General features: G+C 40.5%; 1 protein-coding gene and 1 long non-coding RNA gene across 2 annotated transcripts in view; one reads left to right on the forward strand and one right to left on the reverse strand.

Moving 5' to 3' along the window:
* Positions 1–2,675, forward strand: part of CPSF2 (cleavage and polyadenylation specific factor 2) — a 33,048-nt gene extending 30,373 nt beyond the window's left edge. The window contains exon 16 of the mRNA XM_045807591.2: positions 315–2,675. Coding sequence (XP_045663547.1) covers positions 315–407 — 93 coding nt within the window. The 3' untranslated portion in view covers positions 408–2,675. The remainder of the gene's footprint in view (positions 1–314) is intronic.
* The window catches only part of LOC148107715 (uncharacterized), a 31,304-nt gene extending 16,957 nt beyond the window's left edge, over positions 1–14,347 (reverse strand). The window contains exons 1-2 of the long non-coding RNA XR_015721865.1: positions 14,187–14,347; positions 13,984–14,046 (exon numbers count right to left, since the gene is read on the reverse strand). This is a non-coding gene — a long non-coding RNA (uncharacterized LOC148107715). The remainder of the gene's footprint in view (positions 1–13,983; positions 14,047–14,186) is intronic.
* Between the last annotated feature and the right edge of the window lie 1,427 nt (positions 14,348–15,774).

Raw genomic sequence — 15,774 nt, forward strand, 5'->3', positions numbered from 1 at the left:
TGAATTCTGTAATTTTTGATTGGTAATTTCACAAACTGGAGACCATGATTTATATTCATAATGATGACCTTGAAGGCTTATACAAGTGGCTCTCAAAGAAATGATGTTTAATTTTATTGTAAATTTTTATCATTTGAGTCCTGACATTTACGAGTCTATGTAAAATTCATGATTTGAATGTTATATCCGTATTCTGTGCAGAGCAACCCATTTCCAGACCAATCACCAAATAATCTAGTTAATATATCTTGTTTATTATGTCTGCATGTTAATGAATAGGAAATGTACTAAAGATTTTTTTTTTTACTTTCTAGACGGAAACTGGACGCATTGGATTAGAAGGCTGCCTTTGTCAAGATTTTTATAGGATAAGAGACCTTTTATATGAACAGTATGCCATTGTGTAAAGGACATGATGTCAAGAAGTATCTGTTTGACCTTTCTAAGAAAAAAGCATTCTTATTCTAAGCTTTTGCTTTTTTGTTTTGTAACATACACAAAGAATTGCCAGAAAAATTTAACATGCATTAGATTTTTTAAAAAATGTAAATAGAGCCCATTTTGCTGATGCTCAAGTGAGCATTCTACCTTTTGGCTTTCAGAGTGATAGGGATCCTAACAAGTGTGCAGGCCCGAGAATTAAAGGTGATTGGTTTCCTCTACAGACCCCTTATTCTAGAAGGGCTTTTTACTTGAATAAAACAGTGCAACTTAGCAAACCAGCTCATGGCCTTAGAGAAACATGTTTGCATGTTGTGAGTTCTTGCAAACGGTTTCTTACATTTTCTGGAGTGAAAAGTGAGAATTATTTAGAAAAGATGTACTATATAAAAAAAATACTGGTGAAACAGTTTTTTGAGGCCTGTGTGTTTAGAAAACAACAAAGAGTTGTGCTCTTAACTCTTCTTTTGAATTCTGATACGCAGTTGTCTTCACATGGGGCATATCTCCTTACGCTACCTGTATTTCCCAGTTAATTCAGTCTAGTGAAAGGTGGTGCACATTTGGTTCAGAAAGCAATTTCTATTTCTCCCATTTCTTGTTTTATCAAGGTGGTGGTGTTCAGTTTGAATTACAACACCATCATAACACCATCATTTGAATATACATAATGCAAAAGAACTCCTTGTCCTGTTACAGTCTTAAGGATTCTGCATACATTTTAGCTGTCAGCTAGGTTACTTCATTGCAAATTGTTTAGTGCTCTGTTTTTAAGGAAACAAATGTTGAACCTCATATTCTTATAAGGTAGTAGTATAATTTAATCAAAAGGTGTAAATGTTTTCATCTCTTAGGCTTGCTCCCTCCTAAGATTGCTGAAGCAGTGGTTCGATTTTATACACCTAACTACAAAAATAATACGGACGTTGGATAAGGTCATCCTTTCTGTGTTTCTGTCTTTCTTGGGGCTGGGCAGCCCTGGTGTAGTATAAGCCACTTGTGTTTAAGAGTAAACACTGAACATACGCAATTTTCATTGAACTTAAAACTGAAAATCATGTTGCCCTCTTGTAATCTGTTGATGCTTTTTCAGTGTGTAGCTTGATCATGGCAGTCCTTGATCTTTGTTTCTTAAGTACTGAAGCCCTCTTCTTCATCCTTAGCATTTTTGGAAGGATCATTCCTGTTGAACTTATATGGATCTATGTATAGTATAGTTCTACCCAGTGGTATCAGACTAGAATTAATATTTCATTCTCTTTCAAAGCTTACAGAGAGTTTATTGTGGATTTTAGTGCTAACACAAAGTTACAGTCTTCTGATACCAAAAACCAGAATGCAAAACAACATTACAGAAGGTGACGATAAAGAGTATGTTTTTTTTGTAGAGCTTTGAAAAAATTTCACTTAAATTTTTGTTACTGAAGAGAGTAAGCCTGGGATCCTATTTATATTCCAGGGGAAAGAAAGTCTGCATTTGTTACACGGCTTGAAGCATCTGGTTATACATATTACATTGCAATACTGATATTGAAAAATTATTTCTCGCTTAGCCTTTTTATTGTCCTATGAAGAAGGAATTAAATTTTAAAGTACTCCTTGAAGATGGCTGTGCTAATGTCATTGCAAGAGCAATACTTTGACCTGTTTCTTGATGACAGAATGACTAAAATTTCTAAAATGAAGACATTTGTTTAGCCTTAGTTACTTAAGAAAAAATATAAATTTAAAAAAGGACTCTAAATAAATCATGAACTCAGAGGAACTTTCAGATTTTGTTTAGAGGCAAATTAAATACAGGTGAACCATCAGCTGATATGTATAAATAATTTGGTTAAAAAGAAATTTTATTGTAGTATGTGTCACAATGGATTATAAACGTCAGGTATCATTGCAAATTTTTCTATTTTCATGAACCAGTAGGTGGTCTGAAGTAGAAGTGAGGAAATCAATTGTCAAAGGAGGGCCTTTTTTAAAAAAATTGAAATTCACATACCATAAAATTCACTCTTTTAAAGTATATAATTCATTGGCTTTTAGTATATTTAGAGTTGTGCAAGCAGTACCACTTTCTCATTCCAGAACATTTTCATCCCGCTCCAAAGAAACTCTATACCCGTTACTAGTCACTTCCTGTTTTCCCTTCACCCCAGCCCCAGGCAACCATCAGTTTATTTTCTGTCTCTATGGATTTGCCTATTCTGAATATTTCATAAAAACGGAATCATACAATATGTGGCCTTTTGTGTCTGACTTCTTTCACTTAGTATAATATTTTCGAGATTGATATTGTCGCATGTATCAGCATTCTTTATGTGGTTGAATAATATTCCATTGTGCGGACACACCACATTTTGTTTATCCGTTCTTCAGTTGATGGACATTTGGGTGGTTTCCGCTTTTTGGCTATTATAAACAATGCTGCCATGAACGTTCCTATACAAGTTTTTTGTGTGGATGTATGTTTTTAGTTTTGGGGGGTATATACCTAAAAGTAGAATTGCTGGATAATACAATAACTCTTCTGAGAAACTCTCAGTTTTCCAAACTTTATTTCTAAACTATTTCCCCAAGTGCCTATACTATTTTACATTCCCTCCGGCAGGACGTGAGGATTCCAGTTGCTCCACATCCTTGGCAACACTTGTTACCCTGTTTTGTATTTTAATCATCCTGGTGTGTGTGAAGAGGTATCTCATTGTGGTTTTGATTTGCATTTCCTTAATGACCAATGATGTTGAGCATCTTTCCTGTACTTACTGGGCCATTTGTATGTCTTTAGAGAAAGCTCTGTTCAGATTCTCTGCCTATTTTTTAGTTATTTATCTTTTTTGTTGTTGAATTATAATAGTTTTTAAGTACAGTTTGGATACTTAAATCCTTATCAGATATGTGATTTGCAGGCATTTTCTCCCATTCTGTTTGTTTCTCGCTGTCCTGATTGTGTCCTTTGAAGCACAAAAGTTTTTAATTTTGATGAATTGCAATTTACGTTTTTTTCTTTTGGTTCCCTGTGCTATTGGTATCATATTCTTAGAAACCATTGCTTCATCCAAGGTCACAAAGATTTATACCTATTTTTTTCCTATGAGTTTCCTAGTTTAAACTCTTGAAGTTTTTGAGTCCTTTTGAGTTTATTTTTGTATATGGTATGAAGTAGGGGTCCAATTTCATTCTTTTGCATGTGGCTATCCAGTTGTCCCAGCATGGTTTCTTGAAAAGACCATTTCCTCATCAAATTATCACCTTTGTTGAAAATCATTTGCTCATAAATGTATGAGTTTGTTCTTGGACTCTCAGTTCTAGCTCATTGATTTATATAATATATCCTTTTGCCAGTACCACATTGTCTGGATTACTGTTTATTAAGTTTTGAAATTGGCACGTCTGAGTCCTCCAACTTTGTTCTCTTTCAAGATTGTTTTGTTTTTTCTGGTTCTCTTTGGATGTGAATTTTAGAATCAGCTTATCAATGTCTGCAGAAAACCCAGAGGGGGAAAAGAAAGTAGTTGAAATTTACATAAAGCTTAAAATCTTACCATGTTATGGCCGAGGAAGACTGGAATTCATCTAGTTCAACTAACGTATTTTACTATTGGTTGAATGGGCCTCAGGAAGGGAAGGGATTTGCTTGAGAGCCTCATAGCCGGTCAGAGTGGGAGTGGGACCCAGCCTTACAGAGTCCCTTCATTCGGTACTAAATGAATGGATCTAGAATCCTTATAGAACCCATTGAACACTAAAATAAGTGAGTTGAACTAGATAAATTCCACAGTCCCTACCTAACGTTGTGAGATGTAAGGCTGTAAATTTCAACTTCTTTTTGTCTTCGGCACTGCTGGGCTTTAATTCCTTCGTTTATGTTCAGTTTGCATAAGTGCACTAGTGGTTAGTAATTCAGTGATTGAGGGGTTGATTGTTTTGGTGCTGCTTGTGCCTTGCCACCGCCTTCCCCTCTTTTATTCATCCGTTCAGTAACTACTGAATGAACGTGTAAGTGAGGATGTCGTGGGAACTGGAGAAGGAGCATTCAGATCTGCCTACCTGAGCAGGGGTCAAGGAGGGTATTTTTCTTCTCCTTTTGCCTGTCTCTTACTTTCAACCACCTCAGTTGCATTTATGAGAAAATACCAGAAATCACCAAAATAAATAAACCCAGGACTTTGCTGGAAGTGAGGGTATCTTTGTTCTGTCCTTTCTCTCTTCCCCTCCCCTCCCCACAGTGTGCACACACAGCTCTCTTTTTTTGGGAGGGAGGGTGCTTTTCATTTATGACTCAGGCCTATTTCATTTTTGTTCTCGAAGTCAAAATATGATTTCAAGGAGCAAAATAGAAGTTTGGAGAGTCTTAAATTTCTTTCCACTGTCGTTGAAGAGAACCAAAACTATATGTGCTTTTTTGGTGAAATTGTTATTGGATTCCATGGGTCCTGCTCCAGTTTTGATAGTGATAATCTCCAGTGGAGAATGTGTGAAGGATTCATAAAGGCTTACTACATCATTTTCTGAGGTTTTGTTGATTGTAATTTTCAGTATCCAATGTATCATATTTCCTTTTTTTTCCTCTGAAAATTTTGTTTTTAAGGCACTGCTCAATTGTACATTCACAACCAGTGAAGTCCTTCAAACAAATCTCTATAGGAAGCTGCTGCTTTTATTCCAAGGGTGCTGCTGCTGTCCTCATTTTTAATATTTTCGGAGCTCTCATTTCTCTTTAGATTCATTTACCAAGCTTGTGAGGAATGCAAATTATTTTAGAAACAACTTGCCGTCTTGACCCAACATGACATTATCACTTGACTCTAAGTGATGGGGGGAAAAATTAAAAAAAAAAATCTTCTATAGACAGACATTTGCTACCATTGGAGATATTTTATGTTAAACAGTTATTTAATCCCAAACTATAATTAAAAGCAGAATACACCAGAAATCATAAAGATACTCTATTTCCAATGTAAGTCATGGTTCAGGTTAAATTTCATATTTAAATATCAGAGGACATAAGTCTCTAATGAGATTGTGTAAATCCTTTATCAGTTATGAGAAAAAATTACTTAGCTGTATAGGACTCAAATTCTCAAGGTCTTTCAATATCATATATGTGAGTTTTTTCAAGGAGATAAATTATTGCGGTAGGAAAAAAAGCATGTTTAACGAAGATTCAGAATACTGTACATTTTTAACTATTAAGTAGGATTTTATATCTATGTTATTGTCCATTCAGAAAAGCTTCCTCCACATTTATTTCAGCTATTCTTTTGAATAGTTTTACCTGAGATAATGAAAGCATTAAACAGAGATTTATCCGTAGTAATAAAAACCCGTGTAATTTCTTATAGCCGAAAGACCACTTTGTATATATTTCATTCTTCAACTTACTTTGAAATAGTTTTAAACTGATGGAAAATTTACAAGAATAACTTAAAAAATCTTGTATATCCCTCTTCTGTTAACATTTTGCCCTATTTACCTTATTCTCTCTGTATTTTTGAATTGTTTGATAGTAAGTTACAATTATGATGTCCCATTCGCCATCACTACAGTACTTCCATCAAAATCAGGAAACCAGTATTGATAAAATTTTACTGTTTAATCCACAGACCTCATTGAAATGCTACAAATTACCCTAAAAATGTCCTTAAAATACCCCTTTGGGTACCGTCGATGTTGCTGCACACACTCAGTTAGGTTTTCCCTCCTGTTTTCCTCAACCTCGAGCACTTCCTCCGTTTTCCCTTTTTTAACAAAAAAATTTTTAAAGACCTTGATATTTTGGAAGAGTGCTGGCCGGTTACTTTGTAGAATGACCCTTACGTTGGGTTTGTCTGATGCCTCATGAGTGGAACCCGGTTATGAATTTTTGGCGGGATTACCAGAGAAGTGATGCTGTGTTCTCTGTGTTCTATCAGGAGGCGCTTGGTGTCTGTTTTTGCCGTTACCAGTGATGTTAATTGTTAATAATTGGTTATGTCTGCAAGGTTTTTCCGCTGTGAAGTTAATAAGTATCTTGTACTTATTAATTAATGAGGAATAAGTGTCTTGTGGGGAGCTACTTTGGGACTGTATCAATATCTGTTTTTGTATACATTTTTATCCTCTGGTTTTAGCATCCATTGATGATTCTTATCTGAATGAGTCATTGCCAAATGGTGGCTTTCTAATTACACTCTTGCATCTACATGTAATTGGCATTCTAGTGCCATACCTTCTCCTCCCCCCCACTTATTTGTTTATTTATAGCAGTATGGAACATGGACTCTGTTTTAGAATCTGCAGACTCTCGGGAATGATTCTGATTGTCCAGTTGCCCTAGATCTGGCTCGTGGGAGCACTCTCAAGCCGGCTTCCGTGTTCTTTGTTCTCAGGTTCTTTTTTTCTTTTTCTTTTTTTTTTAATTGCGTAAAAAAACATAACACGAAATCATCTTAACCATTTTTAAGTGTACGGTTCAGTCAAGTGTATTCACGCTGTTGTGCAACAGAACACTAGGACTTTTTCGTCGTGCAGCACTGAATCTCCATACCCACTAAGCACTAACCGCCAGCCCCTCCTCCCAGCCCTTGGTAACCACCTTTCCATTTTGTGTCTGTGATTTTGACTGCTTTAGATTTTGAGTAGAATCATAGAGTATCTGTCTTTTTTGTGACTAGCTAATTTCCCTCAGCATAATGTCCTCAGGGCTCATCCATACTGTAGCACGTGGCAGGATTTCCTTCCTCTCTCTATTGATTTATTTATTTAAATTTCCCCCATCCTTTTTAAGGCTGCATTTTTTATTGAATGGATACACCACATTTTCTTTATCCATTCATCTGTCAGCGGGCATTTGGGTTGCTTCTACCACTTCGCTACTGTGACTCATGCTGTGATGAACACGGGTGTGCAAATATCTCTTGGAGATGCTGCTTTCAATTCTTTGGGATATGTATCCAGTGGGGTTGCTGGGTCATACAGTAATTCTATTTTTAATTTTTTGAGGAAATTCCATTGTTTTCCATAATGGCTCCGTAATTGTTTTCCCCATGGTTCTTTGAGCACTTTCTTACTTTTAGGCACCACAAGGTATTTCAGGTTCCATCTTGTGTTACTCCTACTCCATCCTTGGGTCAGATGTTTCTCCCCTGTTTTGGTTTAGTGGAGAATGGTATTTACTTTTCTTTTCTTTTTTTTTTTTTTAAGAGCAAGAGAGAGGTGGGGAGGGGCAGAGGGAGAGAGTGAGGGAGAGAGAGAATCTTAAGTAGTCCGACACGGGGCTCGATCTCACAACCCTGAGATCGTGACCTGAGCCCCAGATCAAGAGATCAAGAGTTGGTCGGTTAAACGACTGAGCCACCCAGGCGCTCCAGTGGAGAATGGTATTTAGAAACACGATCTGGGTGCTAGGTTGTGCTCATTGCCACTGTGCTATCATTGCTACTAGGTCTTCCGAGCAGAGAGTAGGGGATACATACATCCGTGTTTGCTCCCCATTCATCCATCTCTATATATTAAAAACTACAAGTGCACACAGATTTCCAGTTCCACCCTTCCACAAGGTTTATTCTAGTTTTCCCTCTCTCCATATTTGTACCTCCTCTACCCTCTAGTAAAAAATGGGGATCCCCAAATGCTCAATATATTCACTTATTCACTCCCCCTGTGATTAACCAATCTGACTGCGGAGCTGACTGCTTTCCTCCCAGCCCCCTGCACCTGGCTGCTGCGACTCGAGTGTCCTCCCGTTCCCAACCCACGGCGGCACCCGCCAGACAAGCGCTGATGCTGAAGGTTTCTACGTTGAAGGGACTGTTCAGTCCAGGCAAATGTCTTGGTTATTTTGTTACAATAGTTTCCTTTCTTTCTACCCTAGGAAAGCCAAAGTCATGACTGCTGTGGCGGAGGGCGGGGGTGTCAGTGAAGGAGAGCATGAAAGGGAAGCAGGTGGCCCCGCAGCCTTGGGGAGGGGGTAATGGGCGTGGCGGGAAGATGCCACCCAGGACCGGTCACCATCCAGAATGCCCTCTAAGCTGAAACACGTTCACGGTTAGAGATCCTCAGCTCCGTTTTGATACGACTCGATAGCCGTCCTTACAGAGAGAGCTTTGCCTGTCGGTTCGTCATTTGGATCATCCGCCCCCCTCACGGTTACATTTTGGGAGCGTCAGGACCCAGTTCGTTATACTGAGTGCTGAGGGGTTCTTTTGTGAAACAGTCAGTTGTACTTCAATCTTCCCAGTTTGTAGTGGGAGGAACCCTATCGTGCCCCTGGACAAATGATTGCTCAGGAAGCTCGGGATGGAGTCCAGTTATGTAACAAACGTGGGAGCCTGCATAATCATTATTAGTACTTATTCCTACCTGTGGGGAAATGGAGTCTATGGCCATAATTATTTCCGTTTGAGAGATTTGGTTCACCTAATGGGAATAATTGCTCAAGGACTTTTTTTTTTTAACAAAAAAAAAATAACTGAGCAACCTAGCAAGAGGAGCTGACGCTGAGTGTTTTCTATGTACCAAATACTGCGGCAAGTACTTTACATGCATTGTCCCGTTTAATCATCATGATGGTGGGCAGCACGGGCTGTTACTACCCCATTTTACAGATAAGGAAACTGAAGCTTCTGGTCTGGCCACAGTCCTCCAGCTCTCACACATAACAGGCGTTACAGTTTGTACTGGTTTTGATATATTAACAGAGTTCTTTAGTTTTGAGCAAAAAAAACTCTCCGGCTAACTTAAGAAAGAAAAAACAGGGGCGCCTGGGTGGCACAGCGGTTAAGCATCTGCCTTCGGCTCAGGGCGTGATCCCGGCGTTATGGGATCGAGCCCCACATCAGGCTCCTCAGCTATGAGCCTGCTTCTTCCTCTCCCACTCCCCCTGCTTGTGTTCCCTCTCTCGCTGGCTGTCTCTCTATCGAATAAATAAATAAAATCTTAAAAAAAAAAAAAGAAAAAGAAAAGAAAGAAAAAACAGAGTTTATTGGGACAAAACCCCCAAGTAGCTCTGGGGATCCAGGCAACTGACCCAACAGTCTTGAAAGTCACCCAAGGGAAGGAGTCAGCCACTCACCAGACCAAGTCATGAGGGAAATCCATCACTGGCCCGGCTTTTGTTACAAGCAGACTCTATGGCTAGAGATGGGCCCCTTGGTTGTCAGGCTCACCAAGGTGAGACACAGATAGGGACGCTTCACCACAAGAATCTAAAGGGCTGTTACCACAAGGTGGAAGAGTGGATACTGGGAGGCAGGACACAATAGCCATTCTGCGAAGATGTTTGGAGCACAGGCTCTGAAGTCAAGGGCTTCCGATGCCCAGGGCACCGCTTCCTTTGGGGACTGGGCTGGTAACCTTGTATCTGAACACTTAAAATACACAGGCACCCTCATTTTCTTGTGCTTCCCTTTGTTGTACTTTGCAGTTACTGTGTTTTTTACACAATGAAGATTCTTGGCAACCCGGGGTCGAGCAAGTCTTGGAGCTGTTTTTCCAACAGCATTTGCTCACTTCGTGTCTCTCTGTCACATTTTAGGAATTCTCACAGTATTTCAAACTTTTCTATTAAATTTGTTATGGTGACGTGCGATCAGTGATCTCCGATGTTACTATTGTAATTCTTCTGGGGCACCATGTAGGACGGCGAACTTAATATAGCATATGTGTGGTTTGACTGCTCCACTGGCTCCCCCATCTCTCTCCTTGCCCTTGGGCCTCCCTATTCCCTGAGACACCACAGTATTGAAATTAGGCTGGTTAAATAAACCACCAATGGCCTCTTAAGTGCTCAGCTGAAAGGAGGAGTCAATCAATGTGCCAAACTCCATTGTTGTCTTTCTTTAAGAAATGGCCACGGCCACCTTGAGCAACCCCCGCCCTGATCAGCCAGGGGCCACCAACACCAAGGCAAGACCCTCCACCAGCAAAAAGGTTACAACTTGCTGAAAGCTCAGGTGATGGGTACCATTTTTTAGCCATAAAGTATTTTTAAAATTAAGGTAGTACATTGCTTTTTAAGGCACAAAGCTATTGCACACTTCGTAGACTACGGTTTGGTATAAACCTAACTTTTATAGGCACTGGGAAACCAAAACATTCATTTGACTTGCTTTATTGCAATATTCATTTTATCGTGGTTGTCCAGAGCCAAACCTGCAAAGTCTCTGAGCCCCTATAGGAATGGGAATGGTACTATTTCTAAGGGTTGCATGAGGATTAAATGCTATGAACCATGCGAAGCACTTGGAGTGTCTGGCACGTCGTAAGCACATCAGTACGTTAACAATTACTTAGTGCTACTTTCACATAGATTGCCTTATTTATTCCAACCCTAAATGCTCGTCTCCCCTCTGTTTTTACAAATACAGAAGCTGGCTCTGGGGGAGGCAGTTCCTAAATGGCTTATTCATAGTCCCACACCTGATCAATAGTGAATCGGGTTACCATGTCGCTTCATCTACAGAAAGGTCCTCTGATATTTACCCTTTTAGCTTCTAGACAAGAATCCTTTAACTTCTAATATTTTACAGTTTCTTCTAAATAATAGTACGATTTATACCGTATGAGCTAATGTAGATCTAAGACATTTTTAAAAGATTTTATTTATTTATCTATCTGAGAGAAAGAGAGAGCGCACACATGAGTGGGGGGTTTGGGAGAGGGGCAGAGGGAGAAGCAGACTCCCCTCTGAGCAGGGAGCTGGACACGAGGCTTGATTCCAGGACTCCGGAATCATGACCTGAGCCAAAGGCAGACGCTCAACTGACTAAGCCACCCAGGTGCCCTGAGCTAAGACATTTTTATTCTTTAGACATTTACTAAGATAATTTAAGCGCAGCAAAACTTTCTGGGTTGGTCAAAGTGATAATGCATTAATCTAGAGATACTGAATCTTGTCTTTATTGCTGATTTTATGCTATTTCCCATAGAATTACAGAAAACAGGCATCCCTTGGTAAAAAATGAGCATGAAAATCTTGGAACACATTTATCCAGGAATGCTTATATATTAATTCCAAAATGCTAACACTTACCAGAGGGAGATATGGGCATTGGGTTAGGATTTAAGTCAAGTGGGTTTCTTTCTTTTTTCTTTTTTTTCTAGGATTTTATTTATTTACTTGAGAGACAGCACAAGCAGGCGGACGGGCAGAGGGAGAGGGAGAAGCAGACTCCTGGCCAAGCAGGGAGCCTGACACGGGGCTCAATCCCAGGACGCTGGGATCCTGACCTGAGCTGAAAGCAGACACGTAACCGACTGTGCCACCACGTGCCCCTGGTCAAGTGGGTTTCTAACCCTTCCGAAGCTATTTGCAGAGGCTCTTCAATGGATATGTGCTAGCCTGAATTAGCACACTATCCTCATCTTAACTGGATATTTTAATAAATTTTCTGGTTGAGGATATGGGGAGCAGGTTCAGAAAATTTGCAAATGACCTGCCACTGGAAGAACTAGCTCTTGTATGAGAAGACAGAAAACTGGTACCTACAGGGATCCTGACAATTTGGACTATAGGCAAAATCTGAGGAAGTGGAGTTTCACCTGTCTTTCTAAACCAGTGGCATAAATAAATATATAATGGAGAGAAAAAAACCCTAGAATTCTAGGTTTAAAAAAGCACTTTATTGTACTATAAACTGAATATAAAGATGGCTGCCAAAAAGGGTAATGAATTAGGGCCATATTCCTAATAGCCTAGAGGACTAATTGCTAATAGACTGTTCAAAATAAAGATGGTGATTCTGCTTCATTCTATTGGTAAGACCCTGTTTAGAGCCCTTCGTTTGGTAGACATTCCCCCCCTTTTAACTTTTCTCTGTGAAAAGTAACATGCATACTATAGAAGATTTAGAGGGTATAGAAAAGACAGAGAAACAGGAAAAAATCTTTTACTAAATGTAGTACTTTTATCATTTTGGCCTCCTTCCATCTTTTTTTTTTTAATGAAATGTTTATGTAATTGGTATGTAAGTTTTCATTGTGCCTTTAGAGAAAATGTCCCCATGTTTATAAATATCTTTTAATGGCTATAAATACTCTATCCTATGGCTGTATCATTGTTTGTTAAGCTCTTCCCAATTGTTGGATGGTTTCCAATTTTTCTCTGTAATCTGAAATGCAGACAGATTTATTCATAAAGTCATGCATCATGGTGATATTAATACTCACGTATAATGGCAAAGAGCCACTGTTACAAAATACCACATTTTAAGGACAGTAATATCTGAGTTAGATCCCTAGTAGAGTAACCAGTTTGTTGAATAGCCTTGTAACCATAGCAAATAGGAGCTAAGGATATAGGTTGGAGTGTGCAGTGGGGCTTACTTTTGGAGAAAGGGTACCTTACAAAGAAATGAGCTGAGGATCACACTAAACGTCCAGGAAGCTGACCGTCAGGTACGTTCCTCAGCTTCCTGGTAGCGACCCCTGGCTTTAGGTTCCCCATGTGCGGTAAAGCCTCTTTGAAAAAGAGGAGTTAGTCCTTTAACATTGAACCACTAAATTACATCAGTGCCCATCACCAACCCCCAAACATAACGGGTCCGAGAATTTGCTTCCGTGCCAGCATCTTATATGAGAATGATCTTCTATGTGAATTGTATGTTAATTTTTAAATTTTTTCTTGCTGCCTTTTTTCCTCCATTAACATACAGTGAAATATTGGTTTCAGGTGTAGAATGTGGTCATTCATCCCTTACAACACCCAGTGCTCATCACCACTAGTGCCCTCCTCAGTCCTCATCACCCATCTAGCCCATGCCCCCACCCACCTCCCTCCAGCAACCCTCAGTTAAGAGGGTTAAGAGTCTGCTTTCTGGTTTGCATCTCTTTTCCTTTTCCCCCCATGTTCATCTGTTCTGTTTCTTAAATTCCACATATGAGTGAAATCATGTGGTATTTGTCTTTTTCTGACTGGCTTATTTCGCTTAGCATAATACTGTCTAGTTCCGTTCTTTTTTTCCTTTTTTTTTTGAAGATTTTATTTATTTGAGAGAGAGTGAGAGAGCACACAAGCAGGGTGGGGAGGGGCCGAGGGAAAGGGACAAGCAGACTACCTGCTGAGCAGGGAGCCTGACTGGGGGCTCGAACCCAGGACCCCGAGATCACGACCTGAGCTGAAGTCAGATGCTTAACTGACTGAACCCTCCAGGCGCCCCCGTTCTTTTTTTACATTTTCTCTCTCTCAAATTTTGTGAGATCACAGTCAACACTGACCAACCCAAGGGAGGCCAGAACATATTTTCTTTCTTTTCTTTTTAAAGATTTTATTTATTTATTTGACAGAGATAGAGACAGCCAGCGAGAGAGGGAACACAAGCAGGGGGAGCGGGAGAGGAATAAGCAGGCTCATAGCGGAGGAGCCCGATGTGGGACTCGATCCCAGAACGCTGGGATCACGCCCTGAGCTGAAGGCAGACGCTTAACCGCTGTGCCACCCAGGAGCCCCAGAACATATTTTCAAAAAAGATTTGTTAGAACCATCATTCTCATTACCTTATTACCAGTAATCATCAAAACGGGTTTCACAGTGGGGAAAAAACATTGTGACTAGTGTACAAAACTCACCCACAGACGTCATCCGCCAGCAGCCATCCCAAGGTGAGTTCTTCATTCTGTGACTTCAGTTTCCTAAAAAGGGGGCCAGTATTAGCATATTTATCTCTCAAGTAGTCAGAAAGGATTAATTTCTATTGGTAATCCTACGGAAATTGATGAAGGGCAACAAATACATTGCAGTGAGAGAGTATGCTATGCACTATTTAACGCACCAGGGAGGGAAAGGATCTCTGTTTCTGTTTCGTTGCTGATCCAAGTGGAAGAGGACTCCTAGTGAATGCTTTCTAGGTATCCCACACTTCCTCGCCTTGTGTTACTTGTGCTGAATCCTCCCAGCGCAGTCTCTGCCCGCTCGACCACGTCATTCTCCAGGGGTCGATTGCTAGTAATTAGGAGCTGTTGCCAGGATATGCAGCCAGATTTGAGAATTCTTCCAAAGTCCACAGTCTTCGACCAAGACAGATTAAAGAGTGACTACCACTGCAGACCTAACCCAGTGCGGCCACAAGTAGGCGTTCAGGAAAGAGGAAGGAGTCAGCTGCATGGACTGAATAGAGAACATTCATGGATGTCAAGATGTTCATAAACCAAGTCTATTTCCCATCTTTTGGAGAAGGAAAACTCCATGCCTCTCTGACCGTCGATGAAACTCCAGGATCTGGATATTCCCAGGGCTTCAACTTGCTTTCCTCACCACCATTTCAAAATAGAAACAGTGGGCATCTTAGTGTGGAACCGGGGATCATGTGATGTTTTCCCTGTTGTAAATGCTTCACGGCAGCACGCTCCTTCCCCGTTCCACTTTGGAAGCATATTTCTGCTACTGGTAGAGTCTCTCCAGACAGATTTCACATTTTGAAATCTCCACCTTCGAGATAAAGTGGGGAAAGGATCAGGGTCAAATGCAAATTCAGAAACCAAGGAAAACCCATGACCTCAGCAGGCAGAGATGGACAAAATGATTAGCAGGTCTTTGGAGCTGCTAACTCTAACTTGAATTCTAACTCCCTTTCTGACCACAAAGGCACCAAGAAGTAAGGAAGATAGGGACCCGGACACATGGATTCCCTACACCACAGAACTGGGCTAGGCATTTTATTTTTATTTTTTAAAGAGTTATTTATTTATGTTAGAGAGAGATAGAGAGCGAGCAGGTGCACGCACATGGGGGAGAGGGGCAGAGGGAGAGAGAACCTCAGGTAGACTCCTTGCTGAAACTGAAGGCCAGCACATGGCTTGATCTCACCAGACTGTGACCTGAGCCAAATCAAGAGACTGATACTTAACCAACTGAGCCACCCAGGCGCCCTTAAAGATTTATTTGTTTCTTTGAGAGAGAGATTGAGAGAGAGAGAGAGCATATGAGTGGGAGGGGCAGAGGGAGAGGGAGAGAGAATCTCAAGCAGACACCGTGTTGAGCGCGGAGATGATGAGGGCTCAGTCTCACGACCCTGAGATCATGACCTGAGCCAAAATCAGGAGTCGAATACTTAACAGACTGAACCACCCAGGTGCTCCTGGGCTAGGCACTTCATCAGTACATTTTTTGCCATAGTCAACCTGACTGAACATTCACATGAATAGGGAATAGTTGATCACAGTGTAGCCATGCTGTGGAAGGGTTAACACCTGTTTTAAAAAATAATTCTGATTGAGGGGCACCTGTGTGGCTCAGTTGTGACTCTTGGCTTTTGCTCAGGTCATGATCTCACAGTCATGAGATAGAGGCACCCCCCCCATCCAGCTCTGCGCTCGCTGTGAAGTCTGCTTCAGATTCTCTCTCCCTCTCCTTCTGCTTCT

The sequence above is a fragment of the Ursus americanus genome, chromosome 26 (genome assembly GCF_024610735.1).
Source record: "Ursus americanus isolate L20-20 chromosome 26, mUrsAme1.1.p, whole genome shotgun sequence".
Lineage (NCBI taxonomy): Eukaryota > Metazoa > Chordata > Mammalia > Carnivora > Ursidae > Ursus > Ursus americanus.